Source organism: Pinus tabuliformis, chromosome 2_2 (genome assembly GCF_031772625.1).
Source record: "Pinus tabuliformis cultivar Carrire ecotype Pingquan chromosome 2_2, CPIR1, whole genome shotgun sequence".
Lineage (NCBI taxonomy): Eukaryota > Viridiplantae > Streptophyta > Pinopsida > Pinales > Pinaceae > Pinus > Pinus tabuliformis.
The window spans coordinates 739,557,074-739,581,435 of NC_142300.1; the positions used below are offsets into that span (position 1 = coordinate 739,557,074).

The 24,362-nt window shown below is 40.7% G+C and overlaps 1 protein-coding gene across 4 annotated transcripts in view; it reads right to left on the minus strand.

Moving 5' to 3' along the window:
• Window positions 1–24,362, minus strand: part of LOC149194773 (uncharacterized) — a 44,182-nt gene that overhangs the window by 15,537 nt on the left and 4,283 nt on the right. Inside the window, exons 1-2 of one of the 4 annotated variants that reach the window (XM_089405162.1) lie at window positions 24,134–24,236; window positions 23,822–24,030 (exon numbers count right to left, since the gene is read on the minus strand). The exons of the other annotated variants lie outside the window; for them this stretch is intronic. Coding sequence (XP_089261288.1) covers window positions 23,822–24,030; window positions 24,134–24,221 — 297 coding nt within the window. The 5' untranslated portion in view covers window positions 24,222–24,236. Of the gene's footprint in view, window positions 1–23,821; window positions 24,031–24,133; window positions 24,237–24,362 lie in introns of those variants that run through there. 4 annotated transcript variants of the gene reach the window in all.

The following is a 24,362-nucleotide window of genomic DNA, read 5'->3' on the forward strand; positions in this document are numbered from 1 at the left end:
GAGGATTGATAACTGTCAGATGAAGCTGAGATTCACTAAGAGTGAAGTCGATCCAAACCATTGTTTGAAGGTTGTGGATGATAGACCTCTCATACCAACACCTTCTGAGGACGACCTATTTCAGACATGTGCAAACCCTCTCACTTGCAGAAGTAAGAGGGAGTTGGATTCCGAATGTGGAATGGTAAATTGCAAGCCCGTGACTACCTCGAAGATCTTAACTTTCAGAAGTTATATTGTGATGATGTTAAATAGAGAATCCATACAGGTGAGAATGGTTTTAGATAGAGGAGGAATGACCTGTTGTAGAGTTTTGTGAACCCAACGTTTCGGACTACGAAGTTATTAGAATATATTAGAATATCCCTATTTAGCATTTAATGCTCATTCCTTTTAGCTGTTGCTATTTGTATTCTTTTAGCAGTTTCTTTGATGAAACTGAGTGTTTCTATATTCTACATAGAAACCTGATGTTTCTATTATTGTAAATATCTCTGTATTATGTTTGAGCTGTTTGCTCATTCGAAATTAATTCATTCAACATTCTTTTATGGTATCAGAGCAAGGTTAAGAGGTTTTCTTGAACAGTAATTCTCTCTGCATCGCAACCTCTTGAGTCCTTTCTAAGGTCGAGCCCTCTGTAAGCCAGGCAGCCTTCACTGAGTCTTAGCCTCGGCTTTGCTCGTTGTGATAAAAGCTTACAGTCGTCCATCTCGATACAGAAATGGATTCTTCCCTTGCATGATCATTGTTTTAAGGAAATAACTTTGTGGCGGTGACTGTTTTCGTGGGAGCGGAATTTTTTTTGGCTGGCCAGTCTTGCTTGGAATCGTGAATCCGGCTATCTTCCTCTTCGCCTGGCGGCTACAACGTGGAATTCCTCAGCAATCGTGTTCCAGGTGTTTTCTCTAGTTCAAAACTCATTTTTTTAAATCGGAGTCGTGGTCTGAAAAGTCAATCTGCGGGCAACTGTCTATTTTTTTTATTCTCGAACGCTGTCAAACAGGATATCTGTGGATACGCGTGTTAGTTCAAAACCCGTGGATATATTTTTGAAACTCTGTCAAACTCGTGGCTATATATATTCCAAATCCGTGGCTATACATTTGAAACCCGTGGATATATATGTCAAACCCGTGGCTATACATTTGATATCCGTAGATACTCGTGGCTATACATTTGAAATCCGTAGATATATACTTCAAACCCGTGGCTATCTGAAACCTGTGAATATATATACTTCAAACCCGTGGCTATCTGAAACCCGTGAATATATATACTTCAAACCCGTGGCTTATCTGAATCCCGTAAATATATATATTTCAAACCCGTGGTTTATCTGAATCCCGTGAATATATATTTCGAAGTGTTATAAAGCCCGTGGATATATTTCAAACAACTAAGCCCGTGGATATATTTCAAAAGCCGTGAATATATTTCAAACGACTCGGAATACGTTTCAAACGTGTATATATATAAGTGTATTTCACGTAGCTGAGACGTGACGTGAAGCTGTGATAGCTCACGTGGGCCAAATTTTAGATCCTCGTATTTACTTTATCAGTGTTCCCAATCAGCAGTGTTTGCCGGCAGCGTGTTTCCAATCAGCCAATCAGCGTTTTTTGTTACCTGTTGTCGCTCAGTGTGTTCCCAATCAGCGTTCTTTTCTTATCTGTTCCAAACCAGCAGTGTGTTCCCATTACAATCTCAGACCTGAAATTTTCTGTTGCCACTCGGATTCTGGTGGAGCTCCACGGACCTGAAGCAAACCTGTGGGAAACTGTATTCTCAGACCTGTGCTTATCTTAGGATAAAACTCAGATCTGGACAGATAAAGGAACCTCAAACTTTATTTTATGATTTGGACCTGTCACATTTATTAAAGAAAGGGATTTTTGCAGCAGGATTAAAGGGGACAGTTTCAGCAGTATTACTATTGTTTTTTAGACTGGAGAGATATTTTTGCTGACCTCTGCATTTTCTTTGGGAAAATGGCCACACTCACCAATCTGATGTTAGAAGGAAATCAACGCTTTAATGGCAGCAACTATAACATTTGGAAACAAAGAATGCTGACCATTTTTGAGTACAGGCGTCTTGATCAACTCATTTTGGGCAAAGAGCTTCGTCCTGGTACAGCTGGGACCGATCAAGATAAATTTGATGATCGAAATCGAGAGGCTGTTATGCTTCTCAAGCTCTCTGTCGCTGATGATCAGTTACCACAAATCCCTTCTGGCAAGACAGCTGCTGAAATCTGGCAACAGTTGAAAGAACTGCATGAGACATCTGACAAAAGCAGAGCTTTTTTTCTCAAAAATCAGTTGTTCTCCATCATGATGGACGAACATATGTCTTTACAGGAACATCTCAACAAAATTAAAGACATTCGAGATCAGCTCGAAGCCATTGGTAGGACCATGGAGGAGGAAGATATGGTAGTTATTACTTTGAAAAGTCTACCGAAATCCTATGAACACTTCATCGAAACACTCAACATTACCACTACAAATGTTGATCTGAAGTTTCCAGATTTATGTACCAAACTTCTGCAGCAGGATCGGTGGAAACAACAGTTTGGTAGTAGTGCTTCATCAGTGTCCTCGGAAAATGCATTTTCTGCAAAATTTCAGTCCTCTCAGTCCTTTCAGCAGAAAGGCTCCTCTCAGCCTTTTGATCCTGCTCGGAAGAAAAGTGTGCAGTGTAATTACTGTCACAGGTTCGGTCACATGAAGAAAGACTGTCGACAGAGGATTGCTTCTGAACAGAGGAAACAGGGAGGGCCACATCAGACAGCAAATGTTGCAGAACATTCCGAGCAGACAGAGTCTGCCTTTTACGCCTTTATGGCTAAAAGAGCTTCAGATCCTGTTCCTTCCTCTGCATGGTACATTGATTCTGGCGCATCACGTCATTTTTCTCACAGGCGTGACTGGTTTATTGACTTCTCACCTTTCAGTGATTCCGTGGTATTTGGCGGAGGTGAAAAGTACACAGTAGTTGGCAGAGGGACAGTTCAAATTCAGTCTGGTGGACGCACACTTATATTTCTGAATGTATACTATGTTCCTGGTATGGAAATTAATCTGCTATCTGTCAGCCAGATTATGAGGAATTCTCCTCAACTTGATGTAGTGTTCAGTACCCACAAGTGTTCCATTATTGACAGGGAGACTAGTTTAACAGTTGCTGTCGGCCTAGAGGATCATGGTCTATACAGGCTACTTGACACCGGTGACTCTCCAGAAGTGGCTCTAGCAGCACGTATCTCTCCTATCAGCACTCTATGGCATCAGCGATATGGGCATCTCAATATGCAGTATCTCTCTCAGCTCTCTCGGGAGGGACTTGTGTCTGGATTACCTGATATTCAGACTCAGCAGTTGGGGGTATGCAGCGCCTGTCAAGCGGGAAAGCAACATCGGTCTTCATTCAAAAATGGAGAATCTTGGCGCGCATCTAAGGTACTTCAGTTACTTCATGCTGATATTTGCGGTCCTATGAATACAGCTTCTATCACTGCTTGCAAATATTTTTTACTTATTGTAGATGATTTCAGTAGAAAGATGTGGGTATATTTTTTAAAAAATAAATCTGATGCTCTTAGTACCTTTCAGAAGTTTAAAACCTTAGTGGAAAAAGAATCTGGTTGTAACATCATGACCCTTAGGACCGACAATGGGGGGGAATTTTGTTCTTCGGCGTTTGCCAACTTCTGTGATATTCATGGCATCAAACGTCAATTAACCACTCCTTACACTCCTCAGCAAAATAGTGTTGTTGAGCGTCGCAATCGCACGGTTGTTGAAATGGCTCGTTCCATGCTACAACACAGGAGTGTTCCAAACAAATTCTGGGCTGAAGCAGTATTTACTGCTGTTTATCTTCTTAACAGATCACCCACTCAGGCTGTTACAGGGAAGACTCCTGAAGAGGTTTGGTCTGGCCGTAAGCCTAAGATCAGTCATCTCAAAGTATTTGGCTCCGTTGCATATGTTTGGATTCCAGCTGCTAAGCGATCTAAGTTGGATTCCAAAAGCCAGAAACTTATGATGACAGGGTACAGTGACCATCACAAGGCCTATAGGCTGATAGATATAGCAACTGGTCGTCTTAGCTTCAGTCGGGATGTAGTATTTGATGAAGACAGAGGATTTTTTCAGTCTTCTTCTTCTAAGCAGTATTCTGAGGATCAGCCTCACAGTGTTCTTCTTCCGGTCGGTCCACCTGATGGGAGGGATGATGTAGCATCAGTATTTGATAATACTCTATCTGAGCGTCCTCCAGAAAATAATCCTCCTATTGCGGCCCCTATCGCTCTTGAGTCTTCTCCACCTCCTCCTGATATTGGTTCCTCTACCCCTGCTATTGCTTCTTCTACTCTTCGGCCAAAATGGTGGGCTAAAACCATTGGTGATCTCCGGGATGATGAGCTCCTTGAAGGCAGAACTTCTAGACATAAGAACAGACAACAGTCTACAGTCAATTTTGCTCTTATGGCTAACCTGCACAGTATTTTTGAGCCTCAAACCTATTCAGAGGCTAAGGGTACATCTGAGTGGGAACAGGCGATGGAAGCCGAATTCCAGAGTCTTCAGAAGAATCACACATGGACACTTTCTGATCTTCCTGCAGACAAAAAGCCCATAGGCTGCAAATGGGTGTATAAAGTGAAATACAAAGCTGATGGAACCATAGACAAGTATAAAGCTCGGCTTGTGGCTCGAGAATTCTCACAGAAGGAAGGCATCGACTATGAGGAGACTTTTGCTCCTACAGCCAAGATGAGTACCATAAGGCTTGTTCTTGCCCTAGCAGCTCAGTTCAATTGGAAAGTTCATCAGATGGATGTAAAAAGTGCTTTCCTAAATGGTGATCTCCAAGAAGAAGTCTACATGATGCAGCCTCCAGGATTCAAGGTTGCTGGTCAAGAACAGAAAGTGTGTCGGTTAGCTAAAGCAATCTATGGATTGAAACAAGCTCCTCGGGCTTGGTACATGAAAATTGATCAGTATCTGACAGATCAGGGTTTTCAGCGGAGCCCTTCTGATGCAAACCTGTACATCAAGCATACTGGTGATGATATCTTGTTTGTGGTTGTCTATGTGGATGATCTTATCATTACTGGTAGCTCTGCACATTTGATCCATGGGATCAAACAAGATTTATGCAGAACTTTTGAGATGACAGACTTGGGGCTTCTTCATTATTGTCTGGGGGTTGAAGTTTGGCAGACTGAAAATCAGATCTTTCTCTCTCAGTCCAAGTATGCCAAAAATCTTGTGGACAGATTCAGAATGCAGGATTGCAAACCGGCCACGACTCCTATGGAACCAGGGCTCAAACTTTCAGCTCAGTCATCCTCTCCCCTTGTGGATGAAACTTTATTCAGACAATTAGTGGGCAGTCTCATCTATCTTACTGCTACCAGACCTGACATCAGTTTTGCAGTAAGCTACATTTCTCGCTTCATGTCCGCTCCTAAAGCTGATCATTGGCAAGCAGCAAAGCGTGTGCTACGATATGTGCGTGGCACTTCTGATTATGGCCTCCTATACACTCGAAGTTCCAATCCTATTCTCAGTGGTTACACTGATTCTGACTGGGCAGGTTCGGTTGATGACCGTAAATCTACAGCTGGGTATGTGTTTAATCTAGGATCCGGTGCTGTTACTTGGACTAGTAAGAAGCAACAGGCCGTGGCTCTCTCCTCAACAGAAGCCGAGTATCGGGGAGCAGTTAAGGCATCCTGTGAGGCAGTTTGGCTTCGACGTATGCTGGCAGATATGCATGTTTCCCAGACAGGGCCTACTTCTTTGTTTTGTGATAATCAGGGAGTACTCAAACTTGCCAAGAATCCTGTATTTCATGAACGAACAAAGCATGTGGAAACTCATTGCCACTACATTCGCCAGCTTGTTGAAGACGGCTCAGTTCAGTTACAATATGTTCCCACAACAGAGCAGCCCGCCGACATCTTCACCAAGCCTCTTGGTCCTGATAAATTTGTAAAATTCAGAGGGTCTATTGGTGTTGTAAATAGATTGAGCATTAAGGGAGGGTATTAGAATATATTAGAATATCCCTATTTAGCATTTAATGCTCATTCCTTTTAGCTGTTGCTATTTGTATTCTTTTAGCAGTTTCTTTGATGAAACTGAGTGTTTCTATATTCTACATAGAAACCTGATGTTTCTATTATTGTAAATATCTCTGTATTATGTTTGAGCTGTTTGCTCATTCGAAATTAATTCATTCAACATTCTTTTAGAAGTGAGTCCATCATCAGGGGATGCGGCAATAGATAATCTTTAAAATTAATGATGTATCACAGAGCTATGATCATTGATATATATAAGAGGGTTATTAAGGAATGAAGTGAGAAATTAGGTCGTCATTTGTTTATTATTCATTTTTATTATTATTATATATATATATTTTTTTGTTATTATTATTATTTTTATTATTTATTATTTATTATTATTATTATTATTATTATTATTATTAATTTTTACTTATTATTATTAATTGTGATGATGCCGGACCAGATTTGGGAAATGCCTCTAAGTTTCATAAACTCATTTGCATTGATGTTCTTAGTGAACTTCCGTCTGGACATATGTTTTGCAGTTAGCATGGTGAGCTCATATTTGGTTGAGCCTCACTGTATTGGTGCCAAGAATCTTCTGAGATATCTTCAGGGCACAATCTCTCATGGATTGAGATACACTGCCGGAAATATGAAGCTGCATGATTATTCAAATGCTGACTGGGCAAGCAGTGTGGAGGATCAATAGAGCACTTCTCAGTGTTGGTTCTCTTTGGGTTCTGCTTCAATATCATGGATGAGCAGGAAGCAGAAGTCGGTTGCTATAAGCACCGCCAAGACCGAATACATAGCTACGAGTATGATCTCGTATGAAGTTGCCTGGTTGTGGAAGCTCTTCAGTGAGTTGTTTGTACATATGATGAATACCACCGTGATGCTCTGTGACAACCAGGGGGGATTCGATTGTTGAGGAATCTTGTATTCGATGATTGCTCCAACAGATAGACATCAAATACTACCTTATCTGGGATATGGTAAGTCGATGAGCGAGGAGGCTCCATTGCATTGAGACTGATGTACAGGTCGCAGACATTTTGTCAAAGCCCCGAGGAAAGGTCAAATTTGTGACTTTCCCGAACGACTTGGAGTCGTTGAGAGACCTTCTTATAAGGGTCCTTCATGTTGCATGCATTGAGCTCTGGGAGCTTTGGGGGGCTTGGGGTACTTACTGGAGCGACATACGACCACAGGGCCACTCACCCTCCCCTGGTGATGTGCTATGTACAGGGTGAAAGGTTCAACTGTCCCTTGTGATACCACGTGACGACTTTGGGACGGGATGATTAGTTCTCTTGTGGGCTAGGAAGATTAGTTCTCCTGTGGCGACTGTTTGACAGGATGATTCGTTCTCCTGTGGGGCAGGATGATTAGTTCTCCTATCAAGGCATCCTACCCATGCAGTCTGGGACTCATGGGAAGTACCTCTCATCTTATCAATGAGCAAAGAAATGGGGTTAGGGACCATAGTAGTACTATCGATGGACTAATTGTTGTATCTATCGTACTACCTATGCTAGGATGACCTCCATTGATCTGGGATCAGTATGAGTGGTTTGAGACACTCTCATGTGATATTGATCTGGGACCAATAAAACTGACTTCAGGTCAGTAAGAGTGATATGACACACTCTCTTCAGATGAAACTAACTTCAGGTCAGTAGCGAATGGCATGAGACATTCTCGATCAATTCTTCTTCTTCATGGTTCAACAAAGCAGAGCAGAGCTCAGCAGAGTAGTGCAGGGCACTGATGGCAGAGATAGTACAGTCGGATATATTGATCAGCGAATGGAGTTCTCCCTAGTTGAGAGGGAGTGTTAAAATTGGCAACTAGGGCCAAACTCCATGTGGGTCATCTTATTAATGGCAGCTGATATTTTTCTTGGATCCCTCTCATCGAGAGATGTAGGATTGATCTAAAGATCCTTCGATTCCGATAAGTATTGATGGAAATATGAATTTATTTTTGTTATGGGACAATTCATCAAGGTCGACCAGCGACCAAATAAACCCCACTTGTGCTCAACATTTTAGTATAAATAGAGGTGCCTTGAAAGTCATTTGCACACACATCCTCTTGGTGATCTCTTCCTCTCCACTCGTCTTTGGGTTTTGGTGGGAGGAGAGATCTAAAGAGGATACGCTACCCTAGAGGATGCCCTAGATCCTAACGCTATCATGGAAGAGATTTTAACGCAGTGAAGGAAGCCTACATAACGCAGCAAGGAGAGATCTAATTGCTGGTCTAAAAGAGAAGCCCTACACTGCCCTATACACAGCTCTATTGGAGAGCCCTATGCTGCCCTATACACAGTGCTATGGAGAACCCTACGCTGCCCTATACACAGCTCCAGGAGAGCCCTAGGTTGCCCGATACAAAGCTCTATTGGAGAGCCCTATGTTGCACTATACGCAGCTCTATTGGAGAGCCCTACACTACCCTATACACATCTCTATGGAGAGCCCTATGTTGCCCTATATGCAACTCTGTGGAGAGCCCTACGCTGCCCTATACGTAGCCCTATGGAGAAGCTCTATGCTGCCCTAACTGCAGTCCTCCAGGTGATATAAAGGAAGACTATTCAAGCATGCCCCAATCACAGCCATGGAGGAGAAGGTCTGAAAGAGGCTTGTATGACATGGAGAAGAGTGTTGAAGGGTATACATTGAAGTCTGTCCAGCAACGCAGCGTATGTTAGGACTGCGTTGATAATAGTACAGTCACTTGGATGAAGAAAACAGTGATGATACATTGAAGCAGCATGATGTTGCAAGCGGCAGATATATTGTAGCAGCATGTTCATGAATGTTGCAGCATAATGAGGGGCAACACAATGGTGAGGTACAACAATATGATATAGCAAGTTCATAGTGCTGCTAGTATAACACATTGGGACAGCAGCATGATACTTAGTGCAGCAAGTACAACTACCATGCTAGGGACAGGAAGCATGCTAGGGACAACAAGCATGCTCAGGACAACAAGCAAGCAAGGGACAACAAGCTAGCTAGGTGCAGCAAACACATAGGTCAGTATGGCAACATGGTGCAGCAATGGCACATGATGCAGTACAGTGATGGGTACCATCATGATTGATGAAGCATGATGAGATGCAGCATTGTGATGATGGGTGCAACATGGTGCAGCACAGTGAGGCGCAGCATGATAACAAAATGCAGCACGATGATAGGTGAAGGAATCACCTTGGAGAATCAGTTGAAGCGGCATGTCTTCAACTAATCTCATGTATCATCTCCTTAGAGATGATCTATGCTCTCATCTAGATAAGTCAAAGTGTTGACTTCAGTTGTAAATGTACTATACCTCTCTCTCTCTGTTGAACTGTTGAAGAACATATAAGAAGAAATGATCAAGGGTTTCCCCACATTGGGGTTTGTCCCTAGCTAGAGCCACATCTTGTGTCCTCTTGTCTTGGCTTGTCTTCTACGATTTATGTTTATGTTCTATCTGCAGTTTACTTTAATGCTGATGTGATCGCTAATCTGGAAAAGTTATTGAGCTAACTATGAAAATTGAAATAAATTGCTCTAAGCATAGAACATACCTAAACTTAACAATCATTGTATGTTGTCTTTATTTGCTCCTTTGCTTGATCCACAGCCTCATAAATGAAGCCCATAGCCAATCTTTCTGCATCCACAACCACAACACCTTAACCAGTGGCTCAGCGACCTTCACAATCTCTACTGCCTTTTTCCAAAATATTTCTTTATTAACTTTCTTTTTCACATATTTTCCATCATGTTTGCGAGACCATTGGCTTTCATTCCATTCATCACTAGAAAACAGCCTTTGCAAGTTTCTATGTTGGGAAAGCATAGATTGCAATGTCAGAAAATGAATTGCAAATCTAGCGATGGCAGGCCTAATAATATCCCTGCCCCCTATGTGTTTCCTCATTAAGCTCAAAATCCATGAGTGATTGTAGATATATTTTGTTATGCTTTTGGCATGCTCTACAGTGTTCTTGACCCAATCTATTTTTCTAATATCCTCAAGCATGAGGTCTATGCAATGTGCAGCACATGGGGTCCAAAAGATGGTTTTGTGTTTTTCCTCGAACATTTTACTAGCAAGAACATAGTTAGAGGCATTATCTGTGATGATTTGAACAACATTAGCCACCCCCACCTCTTCAACAACCTCATCCAAAAGCTGAAATAACAAGTGTGCATCTTTCACCCTATCAGATGCATTAACTGATTTTGGAAACATGTTTCCCTGTGGGCAAAAGATAAGAAAGTTTATGATGGTATGGTTCCTTTGATCCGTCCATCCATCTGACATGATGGTACATCATGTTTTTGCCCATGAGCTTTTGAAATATTTCAAATATTCATCAATGGAGGAAACTTCTTTTCGCAAAAGAGATCCCCTTAACTCATGCATAGTAAGGCTTGACGTTCAACTATCACCACGGGCCTGATCATCATGTTATAATGTAAACCCTTTCTGTATGTGTAAATTGTAAATAATCTCAGCAGATCCGTGTCGTGTATGTAATTGCCTAGGTAAACCTAATTTTCTGGTGACGATCTAAATTCCGAGAGGTTTTTTGTCTCACCAATCCATTCTCGGATGGTCAGCAGAGTTTTCCTTCAGCCTTACCCAAAGCCGAAGTGGATTTTGTCACTGGGATCTTAGGGGAGTCCTAGTGTTCTAGATCGAATCTATGTAAAAGTGATTTGGGAATAATCCTAACTATTTGGTTAGGTTACAAATTGCTTGGTCAGCTGAATTATATTTGTGTCGCAGAATTGGGTAGTCTGTGAAGGTCTTTTGCAAATGGGTTTTCCCCCTTGAGATGTAAAAAATGTGAAAATCATGATGTAAAGTGTCCTGAGGGTTGGAAAAATAATTTATCCCCTCATAGGTTAATTAATTAAATTTTCTGGCCAAAATTAATTAAAATCCTAAGCCAGAAATTTAATTAATTCTAGGTCCTAGGTAAATTTAAATTCCCTGAAGGCAAAATTCGTTGGTCCTTAAAAAATTAAATTTTAAGAGGTCCAGGGACTAAGGTAAATTAATTATTTTGCTAAATTTTAAGCCCTTGGTCCTTAGGGTTAAGTCCAAGTCAAAATTTTGAGGAAATTAATTCAAAACTTTAATTTTTAAATTAATTAAAACACATTTAATTGAAATTTTCGAATTTCCTCAATAATTTAAAATTTCGATGGATGAGATTAAAAGAAATTTTGATCCTCATCAACGGTCGAGATTGTTTTGACGTGGATCACTCAAACTAGCCATTGGAGGATTTATCTTTAAATAGAAGGTCATTTTGTCTGTCAGGATCATCCGATCTCTAGATCGTGTACTAAGCGAAAAGCTCTTTTGTAATCTTTTTATGAGCAATAAAGAAAGACTTTGGGGTTAATTTTTGTTGGTGTTACTCTTCGTGGAAACACTGTAAGATGTGTCATTTGCATGCATAGATTTCTTTTTAGCCATTGATGATAGTTTTCTGAAGAGTGATTTGAGTACAGGTATCTTGCTCAATCGTTGCGGTTTGAATGATAATTTAAGTTTTGAATATAATAACAGGTATCCCTATTAAATCTGAATTTTATTATCGTTTTTTCACTCTATGTTGATGGTTGAATTGAGTTTTGTACGAAAGTCTTGATTTTTAGATCATCGGGCATTCGAGGAAGTTCTCGGTTGAACCAGCCAACTTTCAATCCATGGTTTCTAAAGAGCCCAACTTAAATCTGATCCCGGGCTTATCATAAGATACTTTTTATGGGTGATGCATGAAGGGTTTTGAGCTCAGTACCTCCTTTAAAATTTGAAAATTTTAAATTTTTCTGTGCTAAATCGATAGATCGGGATGTTGAGAGTCTCAGATTATCAGATCTGGGAGCGGAGTTGGACTCACACTCCTTAGATCTAATAGATTTGCCATTCATGTATATAGATCTATAATTATTTTCAGTTTTCTAACTTGGGTTTTCGGAGTTTTAGTTTTTTGGGTCATTGTTTATATCGTTTGGGTGTTTCTTGTTGTCTTGTAGCTGTAGATCTGAAGCTGAAAGCTGTGCAGAGTCCAGATCTAGGCCCTGGAGGGTAAGATCTGGATCTTTAGGGGTCCATCAGCATCATTTTGGCAGGGATCATATCCAGATTTCACAGTCCAAGGGTTTGAATTTATTTATTTTCAGATCTGGAAATTTTCATGAAGGTTTCATTAAGAAATCTGAAGTAGAAGGATTTAAAATTTTAAATTAAGATTGTTGGAATTTTTTTGAGGTTCTGGTGATTTAAAGAATTTCTGGGCCACCATTTTGCAGATCGATTTGTTGCCTGGTCTCAGGGTTCACTGTGCAATTTCGAATTATTTTTTTACAGGACCCTTGCTGCCACCAAACCCTGTATTTTCTCATCCTCTGACATCAAATTTGTTGTTGCCATTCTGCCTGCAATCCCAGTTTTATTTCCCTCACCTGTTGTCCTCATCTGGCTCCCCATTGCTCTATCCTTCACGCAATCTTGTCCAGCCCTCACGCAAATCTCTCCTTACGCTGCCCGTCCAAGCATCCGTCCCACAAACACAAGATCAAAACCTGCATATTGCCTCCTTTACGCAGCCTTATTCTCCATCTTGCTACCTAAACCGCAGTCACTCTTCCCTTCCCTCGCTGCACCTTCTCTGTGGCTACCTTCAGTTGCTCATTCACGCTGCCAGAGAAACCCGCAATTTTTCTCCTGTCCGTTGCTACCCATCGCTTCCCCTTCTTTTTGATCCGCAACAGCTCCGCATTCCTATCCTCCTTCGTTGCTGACCTCTCTGTGTGCCTCTTCTTCCAACTTCGAACTCCTTCCGCCATCAGAACCTGCACACAACAGCTGCAAAACAATAAAACATTTAAAAAAATTTATTTCATGTATGTGTGTGTTAGTTTAGTTTTTAGGTTTTATTTTCATTAGTTTCTTTTTCATTTAGTTTAGGTTTGTATATAGTTGCACCACTGTCATGCTGCATTATGTTGCACCATTCATCATCACTATGTTGCATCATGCTGCACTTTGCTGCACCATTCATCATCATTATGCTGCACCACTGTCATGTTGCACTATGTCGCACCACTGTCATGCTGCACTATGCTGCACCATTCATCATCATTATGTTGCACCACAGTCATGCTACACTATGTTGCACCATTCAAGCCATTACTACAGTATCACTGAGGTCTTCATTGTTGCTTCTTTACCATGTCAACATGATCCATTGAGATCTTCACTATGATCTCTATGTTTTCATAGATGCACTAAGATCTCCTATTATGACAGTCATTTCATTATGTCAACGAAGTCTACATTGAAGTCTTCATCGTGATGACTATATATTATATCCTTATCATTACTAAGACAGTGATTACTATTGAATAGACCTAGTTACATTCCTTCATTATCAGATTGTTGGAACTTTGGTACTGCTTTTTCCTTATAGAAAAAGATGTGATCTATAGAACAGATGCATGACTGCTCATCCTCGTACCTAGTACTCTACAGGAATATCATCACTGCATACTTGTCATGCCTTATCCATGTAATGCGAAGACTGTCATACTAAGGGTTAGGTCTCCATGAAGTTTAGACGTTACTGCTGTAACCCCATCCGAAATCTATACTTGCTTGTCCATCCGAGCATTGATTCATAGGCAGTATATCGATCTGATCTGCGTCTTCATTATGCTTATGAGTTCTGGTCATGACTGCACCTAATACCCTAGCCGAGGTGCAGTCAGACCCTGCCTTTCCATGTGTGGTCTTGAATGTGTGCTCTCTGCCTTCTTGACTGTGGCTCCCTTATCCGAGTACTTGACTACCTGCAGTGGCATGTGATCATGTTGTCTACACCTAATACAAAGCCCTCCTTCCTATACGAAGCACTCCTTCCAGCACCCTATACTTGTCATCTCAGAAAATGCGATTAGGGCTTGCTTCATTGACTGTAAATTAGGATAGTGTATATCCTAGGGCACTCCCTCTATGCTCTTCTTCATCAAACCCAAAACAGAATGAAGATAGATTACAAGTGTGTGTCAAAGTGACTTGAAGGCCACCTCTATTTATACTAAAACGTGGAGGACAAGTGGGGGTAATTTGGTTGTTGGCCGACCTTGACGAATTGTCACATAACACAAGTAAATTCATATCTCCATGAATACATGTAGGAATCGAATGATCTTTAGATCAATCCTACAGAGGAATCCAAGAAAAATATCAGCTGCCATAAATAAAAAGACCCTCATGGAGTTTGGCCCTAGTTTCCAATTTTAACACTCCCTCTCAACTAGGGAGAACTCCATCTGCTAATCCATCTGCCAGTCCGTACTATCTCAGGTATCAGTGCCCTGCACTGCTCTGTTCTGCTCTGCTTTGCTGAACTATGAAGAAGAAGAAGTGATCGATAATGTATCATACCATCCTCTATTGACCCGTAGTCAGTCCTATATAAAAGAGAGTGTCTCATACCACTCTTACTGATCTGAAGTCAGTTCCAAATAAAGAGAGTGTATCATACCACACTTACTGATCCAAAATCAATTCCAAATAAAGAGAGTGTATCATACCACTCTCACTAATTCGAAATCAATTCCAAAAGAGAGTGAGTTATATCATTCTTACTAATCTGAAATCAGTTCCAAATAAAGAGAGTGTCAAAACACTCTTACTGACCCGAAGTCAGTTCCAATTGACCCCAGATCAATATCATCCTAGCATAGGGAGTACAATAGTTACATGATGCATCAATCGGTACTACTATGGTCCCTATCCTCATTTCCCTACTCATTGGCCAGATGCGAGGTACTTCCCATGCGTCCCAAACTGCATGGGTAGGATGTCTCAGCAAGAGAAGGATGAACCACTCATCCTGCCTACATGTCGCCACGGGGTATCCCAGGGGAAGGTTGAACCACTCACTACACAAAAAATCACTAGGGGAAGGCTGAACCACTCACCCTATGATTGTATCTTGATGGGAGAAGGATGAGCCACTCATCCTGCCTACATAGCAGACCACTAGGGGAAGGCTGAACCACTCACCCTATGGTTGCTCATCACTCCAAGAAGTACCCCCAAGCCCCCGGAGCTCCCAGAGCTCAATGTCCATATCATATAGGACCTTCAGGAGAAAGTCTCTCCACGACTCCTCGTCGTTCTCAGAAAGTCAAGAATTTGACCTTTCCCAGGGGCTTTATCTGAATAACGGTGACCTGCACATCAGTCCCAGAGTGATGGAGCCTTCCTGCTCCTCGTTGTACCATATCCCAGATAAAGTGGTACCTGATGTTTGTATGCTTGGAGCGATTATAGAACACGAGATTCCTTAACAATCGAATCCCCCTCTGGTTGTCACAGAAGATCACGATGGTATCCAGCACGAGTCCAACCAACTCACAGAAGAGCTTCCACAACCAGACAGCTTCACAGGAGGCCATACTCACAGCTATGTATCCGACCTCATTGGTGCTCAAAACAACCGACTTCTGCGTCCTGCTCATCCAAGATCTTGAAGCATAACCCAAAGAGAATCAGCACCCAAAAGTGCTCTTGCGATCCTCCACACTGCCTACCCAGTCAGCAACAGAATAATCATGCAGCGTCATATTTCTGGCAGTGTATCTCAATCCATGAGAGATTGTGCCCTGAAGATATCTCAAATGATTCTGGGCACCAATCCAGTGAGGCTCAACCATATATGAGCTCAATATGCTAACTGCAAAACATATATCCAGGCGGGAGTTCACCAAGAACATCAATGCTAGTGTGAGTTTATGAAACTCAGAGGCATTTCCCAAATCAAGTCCAGCATCACTATCGCATAACTTCTTAAAGTTAGGCTTCATCGAGGTAGTCACGGGCTTGCAGTTCATCATTCCAAATCCGGAATCCAACTCCCTCTCACTTTTGCAAATGAGAGGGTCTACACCTGTCAAAAAGAGGTAGTCCTCATAAGGTGCCAGTATGAGAGGTCTATCATCCACAACCTTCAAGCAATGGTTTGGATTGGCGTCACTCCTAGTGAGTCTCAGCTTCATCAAATAGTTGTCTATCCTTTCATACCAGGCCCGGGGTGCTTGCTTCAAGCCATAGAGGGCTTTCTTCTACCTGCATACGTGAGATTTCCCGATCATGAATCTCAAACCCCTCTGGTTGTTCCACATCCATGGTCTTGCTATTACATGAGGGGAATGGTCCCCTTGTAAATTTTCCTTCGGTACATCTTGGACATGTACCTTCATGCTCTTCTTTGGATTCAGGCATCCCTATCACCATCTGTCTCACATCGGGTAGGGTCTTACGACGAAGATGAGCAGACCTCCGGTGTCATTGAAGAGATGTGTCACATGACATGGTCCCTAATGGACTTCCTGCAACTTGATACAAATTGCCAACCCTGAACCCATGAGTAAAAGCATCTTGAATATTCCATTTTCAAACACGTACCTTTCCATCGATCAATGCCACCTTGAAACCTTTGACTTCCACTGCCGAAATGGACACCAGGTTCTTCTTGAGATCAGGTACACAAAGAACTTCTTGTAAATGAATCGTGCTACTCTCATTCAATTGAAGGGTAGCATTCCCTACACCCTTTCCGAGATAGGTGGCATCCTCTCCAAGAATAATCTCCACGATTGTCTCCTTCTCTATCAAATTAGAGAGAGCTTCCTTGTATCCGATGAAGTGCCTTGATGCACCACTATCAATATACCACTTTTTCAAAGTGTCCAGAGGAGAGGTAGTGAAGAGAGCTGATCTCCTCTTGCTTATTTGAAACAACATTATATTCTTCATACCTGGAGATCCTTTCTTTCTTGAAGAGACGGCCATTTCCTTGATGACCTGCATTCCCTTTTCCTTTGCCATTGTACCTGTCATTCCTCTGATCATTGAAGATACCCATGGAATGATTGTTATCATCATCAAGTGATGTGTCCCTTCTATTTGGACACTTCCTTGCATAATGGCCAAACTTATTGCAAGCAAGGCATCTGCCTTTCCTTCCATTCTCAGATCCGGACTTCCCATTGAAGTGACCTATAGGTAGGCCACCAGATGCTTTCGCTGTGCCACTTTGATAATCTTCTTTGCTACGACTTCACCCTTGGTGAATTTGAAGTGGGATGAGGAACCCATTGAGTCTTTTGACCTTATCCAACTGTCTTTGGTGATTACTCTTTCACTCTTGCTTGGGCTTTGTCTTCACCTTAGCTCTGAAACCATGTTAAATTTTAGGTATGTTTTATGCTGAGAGCAAATTTACTTCAATTTTCCATATTAGTTCAATATCAATTCCAGATTAGCAATCACATTAAGCATGATAGTAAAATGCAGATAGAAAATAAACATAAATCGCAAAAGACAAACCAAGACAAGAGGACACAAGATGTGGTGCCAGCCAAGGACAAACCCCAATGTGGGGAACCCTTGATCAATTCTTCTTATGTTCTTTAATAGTTCAGCAGAGAGAGAGAGATAGTACATATACATCAGAAGTCAACATTTTGACTTGTCATAATACGAGCAGAGATCTTCTCTAGGAAGATGACACATGAGGTAGCAGATCTGAACACAGGTGATTCCATCACCATATTGTACCCATCACTGTGTTGCACCCATCACTGTGTTGCACCATTCATGTCGCACTACGTTGTACCATTCATCATCATTATGTTGCACACATTGTCATGAGGCACTGTGTTGCACCATTCATCATCACTATGTTGCACCATGTTGCACTTTGTTGCACCATTCATCATCATTATGTTGCACCACTCTCATGTTGCACTATGTTGCACCATTCATCATCACTATGCTACACCATTCATCATCATTATGTTGCACCACTGTCATGTTGCACTATGTTGCACATTCAAGCCATTACTACAATATCACAGAGGTCTTCACTGTTGCTTCTTTACCATGTCAACCTGATCCATTCAGACCTTCACTGTGATCTCTATGTTTTCATAGATGCACTGAGATCTCTATTATGACAGTCATTTCATTATGTCAACGAAGTTACATTGAAGTCTTCATCATGATGACTGTATCTTATATCCTTATCATTACTGAGACAGTGATTACTATTGAATAGACCTAGTTACATTCCTTCATTATCAGATTGCTGGAGCTTTGGTACTGCTTTTTCCTTATAGACAGAGATGTGATCTATAAAACAAATCCATGATTGCTCATCCTCGTACCTAGTACTCTACAGGAATATCATGACAACATACATTTCATGCCTTATCCATGTAATGCAAAGACTGTCATACTAAGGGTTAGCTCTCCATGAAGTTTGGACCTTACTGCAATAACCCCATCCGAAATCTATACTTCCTTGTCCATTTGAGCATTGATTCATAGGCAGTATATCGATTTGATCTGCGTCTATATTATGCTTATGAGTTCTGGTCATGACTGCACCTAATACCCTAGTCGAGGTGCAATCAGACCCTGCCTTTCCATGCGTGGTCTTGAATGTGTGCTCTCTGCCTTCTTGACTGCAACTCCCTTACCCGAGTCCTTGACTGCTTGTGGGGCATGTGATCATGTTGTCTGCACCCAATATGAAGCCCTCCTTCCTATACGAAGCACTGCTTCCTGCACCCTATACTTGTCATCTCAGAAAATGCAATTAGGGCTTGCTTCATTGACTGTAAATTAGGATAGTGTACATCCTAGGGCACTCCCTCTATGCTCTTCTTCATCAAACCCAAAACAGAATGAAGAGAGATTACAAGAGTGTGTGTGTCAAAGTGACTTGAAGGCCACCTCTATTTATACTAAAACTTGGAGGACAAGTGGGGGTAATTTGGTTGCTGGCCGACCTTGACGAGTTGTCACATAACACAAATAAATTCATATCTCCATGAATACATGTCGGAATCGAATGATTTTTAGATCAATCCTACACCTCTCGACGAGAGGAATCCAAGAAAAATATCAGCGGCCATAAATAAGAAGACCCTCATGGAGTTTGGCCCTAGTTGCCAATTTTAACAGAAAGGCTTGAAAGAGGAAGATTACAAGAAGGTTGTTGATCTCTCTTAGAAGGAGATCTATTTAAAAGGCTCATTGAAAGGCATCTTTGAAGAAAGCATCAAAGGATCTTGATATCATTCATCACTCTTGAAAGTTGTTGTTGAAGGAACCATATTTCAAGGATATCACTGAAGTCTCTTTGAAGATCTTGAAAGCATCAAGATAGTTGGAGACATTATCAAAGAAGAAGACTCTTGATTGACAAGTATCATATTATTTCTCTATGTCTGAATCTACGGGATCATATGGGTTCTTTCTGCAAGGAAAGCAATAAGCTCATTGGATCAACAAATTTCCTAGCATGGAAGAAAATGATTGACCTGGCACTTGTGGAACATGAAGTAATGGAATATGTTCTTGGTGAAGTTGTTGAACCCAGCAAAGATAAAACTCAAGAACTAGCAAAATAGTTCCCTTTGTTGTTGATTTAAAGACTTCTAAGGTTGTGTATGATAAGCTAGTAAAGTTGTACTCTATAAGCACATCAGGTCAAAAGATTTACTTGAGAAACCAACTATATTGTATAAGGAAATCAAAGGATGAAGACACAGCCTCCCATCTGATGAAGATTTCTAAAATAAGAGATCAATTGCATGGGCTTGGGGAGACAATTATTTACTGTGAGATGACCATTTGTGTATTGAATGCTTTGCCACCAGAATGGAGCAATTTTGCAACTAACATTTACTCTAAGAAAGATACAACTCCTTTTGATGAGTTGTGGACTCAATGCATCTTGGAAGAGAGTAGGATCAAGGCAAAGGATGACATTGAATCAAATGAACAATCTCAAGCCTTTATTGCAAGAACCAAGGATTTGAAGAAGGGAAAGTTTGGAAAGTCCAAGAAGAAGCCAGATATGTCGAGGGTTCAATGCTTTGGATGCAATGAATATGGACACTTTAAAAGGGATTGTCCAATCAAGTAGAACAACAAAAGAAAGGAAATAAGTGAAGCTCTCACAATTGAAGATAAGGGAGAACCAGAGAAGAAGCCAAAAATAGAGATGTCAAAGATCTCTACTATTGAAGAAGGCATCCTCTCTAACAGGTTCTTTATGAATTTAATCTTTCCTTCATTTAGAATAGCATGCATTGTTGTTTACTCTAGAAGGGTTTTGATTTTGTATGGCATCATAGGTAGATGCATGTGATAATAGAAGAATTGGAGTCTACTTAATTAAGTTGCTTCAATAAGAGTCATCTAGTTTATGAATTAGAAGATTAGGACCATTTTGCGTATTATTGTTCATCCAAGCATTATCTAACATTATGTCAGAGGTAGTCATTTTGCTAAGATGGATCATCAAGATCCTATAAGAACCATCATTTTGGAAGGTTAAGCATTATGACAAGGTTAGTATATATTCCATATAGTGTGGAAACAATACTCTTGAAGGATGAAAGAATCCAGTTGGTCAAATTGAAGGCTCATTTAAGGTCAAATAACTAGATGATTATATGGATGCATAGGGATGCATATTAGAAGTAACTCTTCTCTTGGGTAGGATTCATATGTACAGAATCCTGTAGAAAAAGTTGACCATAAAATATGCTTACTATGGTTATACGATGCTTAAAAGAAGAATTTGACTTACTCTAGAATGAATAAAGGATCAAGACTTTCTCACTAGATTATATAGAAAAGTGATCAACATCCAGTATAGTCTCCAAAACAAAATTATAACTTGTAATCAAGTTCGATCCTTGGGCACTCTGATGCATGAAGGAAGATTCTTGTGGAGATGGACCATGAGGATGTCGATGTTTTGATGAGAAAGCCATCACAATGAGGTAAGTCTAATATTTTGTTATTGGTTATATGGTTAACATATTGCCTTGCTACCTAGAAAGATATTGCAAGAATATATGATGAATGTTAAGGCAAGCTCAACATATGATCTTGGTAATTATGAAGTCAAAATGTTTTGATCTTGGGATTAAAAGGTAGCAGTGCAAGAAGATAACCTGCAGTTCAAGCTCATATAAAGGAGATCACTGCCATGAGGAAGTTATGATTAGCTTGAAGTTTGGTAAGGCTCAATATAATGCCTTCATTAATGATGAAAAGATGAAAGTGATGTACAAGATTGATGACATGAACCCTGTAACAAGATTGAAGGAAGAAGATGGCTCCAAGATACCTAGAAAAGAAGAAAGCTCAACATAATGAGATACGAAGGAAAGAGGGAGCCATGCATCTATCTTCATAAAAAAACAGGTAGTTGATACTCTTATGAAGACAAGCTAGAAAGCTTGTGGCTGTGACTTTCTAATAATAAAAAGTTGTGAATCTCCTTTATGCTTTAGAGGGAGTATGAAGTCTACAAGATATTAGTGATGGAGCAAGAATCTATTCCAAGTAAGAATAGGGATCTCCTCTCTGGTTGAGAGGGAGTGATGATGAACATCACATGTGCATTCTCTTCTTCATGTGTCATGCACTTGACCGGGACTAACAGCCATAAGTCTAAGTGAAAGACATGGAGAGAGAATGGTGGAGGATTGGATAAGCATTTGTGGTTTCCTTAAGGATAGACAATCCAAGAAAGGAAAGGTATCAAACACTCTTTGAGGATAAGACAAGTATCCAAGATAAGATTGGTCGAAGAGGACTGATATTCTTTAAGGATTAAGGGATAAAAATCCAAGATAAGAATAGTCCTAAAAGGACATACCTTGTGAACATTAGGATGAGGTATGTGCCTTAGAGGTAATGTGATATCTCATGTAAAGCCTCCCAACATAATGCTCTTAAATGAAATTGAGCTTGTCTAGTTAGGCCTCAAAGACAGTGCTGGTTATAATGTCGATGCTTGCAATTGCCTTATCAATCTGAATCTTCTTATGAGAACTCTTCAATTTGAGAATGATGTTGTACTCTTCAGGGAGTGTTGAAAATGTAACTAGTTTCGGTTTTCATAGTTGTTATTGTACTCATTTCAATATGTATATCTTAAGTAACAAACAAAAGAAAAAAGAAAATTGTTATTTTAAAGGCATGGGTTTCATGCTTCTTGTTGATGGTCTTCTAGGTAAAAGCATGTTCTTCATGCTTCTAGGGTTTGTTAGGTCACGGGATTTATCGTTATGAGTCAAGAGAGTCAACATCATGATTATAAGACCCTTCTGGGCAAAATGTACCTTGTAAAAGAATTGATTTTGTCTAGAAAGTCCTAGAAACCTCCAAAGTACAAGTCAGCCCTGGTAGCGACAAGTCAACCTAAAGGAGGGAATTCGACCCCCTAGAAAGGCTATAAATAGGAGCAATTTCGACCTCATTTGGCACATTCACACACACAAGTTCGATCTCTCAAGAAGAAGTTCGACTTGAAACTGGGAGAAGCAAAACAAGAAGAGTGAAGGTCTAGAAGACAATGAGAATCCAAAAAGAAAAAGAAAGGCTTGTTTTTGGGCTCCATCTTTCTCACACGTGCGAAATCTAGGGTTTCTATAGCTTCCAGGAAGGCTGAAACTGCAAGTCCGAATTGCAGGAGATCAAGTTGCAGGATCAAGCTGTTGGAAGGGCGAGTATTCTAATTTGACTTTATTGACCTTGGGAGACATTGTCTTGCTCAAAGAAGGATCTCTTGAAAGATTTCCATGTGCCTGAATTAGGGTTTCTGCAACAATTACAAAGCTGAAGTTGCAGGGTCGAAGTTGGGGGACGAAACTAAAGTTAGAAGCAAGTTGAAGCAGGATCAAACCTTGCCAATCTGATTTACTTGGAAGAGCTTCTTGGAGGGCTGACTTGGTACTTGGAGGAGGACTTGGTCTAGGGTTTGAGTGTTGGTTGTCTCATTTGAAGCAGATTCTATAAGAAGAAAAGAGATTTTATGGGTTTTCACTTTAGAGTGGTTTTGCCCTGACTTGGAGGCTAATTTAGGTTTCTACTGCCTTTACTAATCTGCTCTTGATAATTGTTTGATGAACAAGATCTAATTAAAAAAACAAAAAGATAAATAAAGTTCACAAGCAATTATTAAAGTGAAGGAAAATCTAAATTAATAACTGCCATATTGCATTTTCCAACACTCCTATGCCCTGAAAAACAGTTGGTGTATTCCCCTTAACATTGGGGTAACATAGAGCTAATGCTTTGTATGCATTTCGTAATGGTTAGAAACAACCTTTATTGTCACATAGAACATGAGTTTGACGTTTTTTAGGCTTTTCTTGCATTTTTGCTTTTAAATGAGCAAGAAAAATACAATAACAGGAAAGGCGTACATACTTCCAAGAGCCGGAGGAGCTCGCTTCTCCGATTGATAAATGGCAGTGACGAATCCTCCTCTGTAAATATGCGTATTAAATCATTCTCAAAACCGTTCCAGTCCCTTTCTCCATTTTCATCAAGCTCTCTTACGTGCCCTAAAACGACCTAACTACACGGAATCCAAAATGGAATTAGAGCTCCTTCACTTTCTATCAAGTTACAGTCAACACAAGATCGCTAGCCACGTTAAGCAAATGCCAGATTCTTTTCATTAATAAAGACATTTAGCCTAATCTTGGCAGATATTTTAGTTCAGAACGTGAAACCCTAAAAGCTTCATATCTGACACACTTCTAACCCAATTTACTTGATATTTAAATCTTGGAATGTCAGTTTCTGTAAAGCATCAGTTACCTCCGTGCAAACTCGGAGCAGCAAGCCCTGATCAGCGGCGGAACTTGAGTTTGGTATAGATGAATTAACCAGAACCTTTACTAGAGGGATCGCGTGTGCTTCGACTCTGTCAAGTAAGAGAACTTCCTCCATATATCTTAGCGCAATTCTCTCTTGCAGATTACTGCAAGAAGAATTGTTGATGTCTGGAATGTGCATGAATACCATAGCTGTACAAAGGAGCAAAGTCTCCTATATTAAATTTCTGCGTTAGAGAGCAAAGTCTCATATATTGTACAAGCGATTTGCGGAGGTTGTAGAATTTAGGAGTACCTTTGAGCAGCTGTGTGCCGATGTCTTTATTGTCAACCAGCTTCTCGACGATCCATTCCCAGGGCAAGGCCGCTGAAGCTTTGGCCATGGCGGATTCCTCTATTCCGCCCATGAGCCGATAATTTACACGACACGCATGTATAGCATCGCAATTCGCGGTTCATTGACGGCAATCATCTCCTCAAATATGTTCGGAATGGAAATGTACTTCGACGGCCCATAAGGCAAA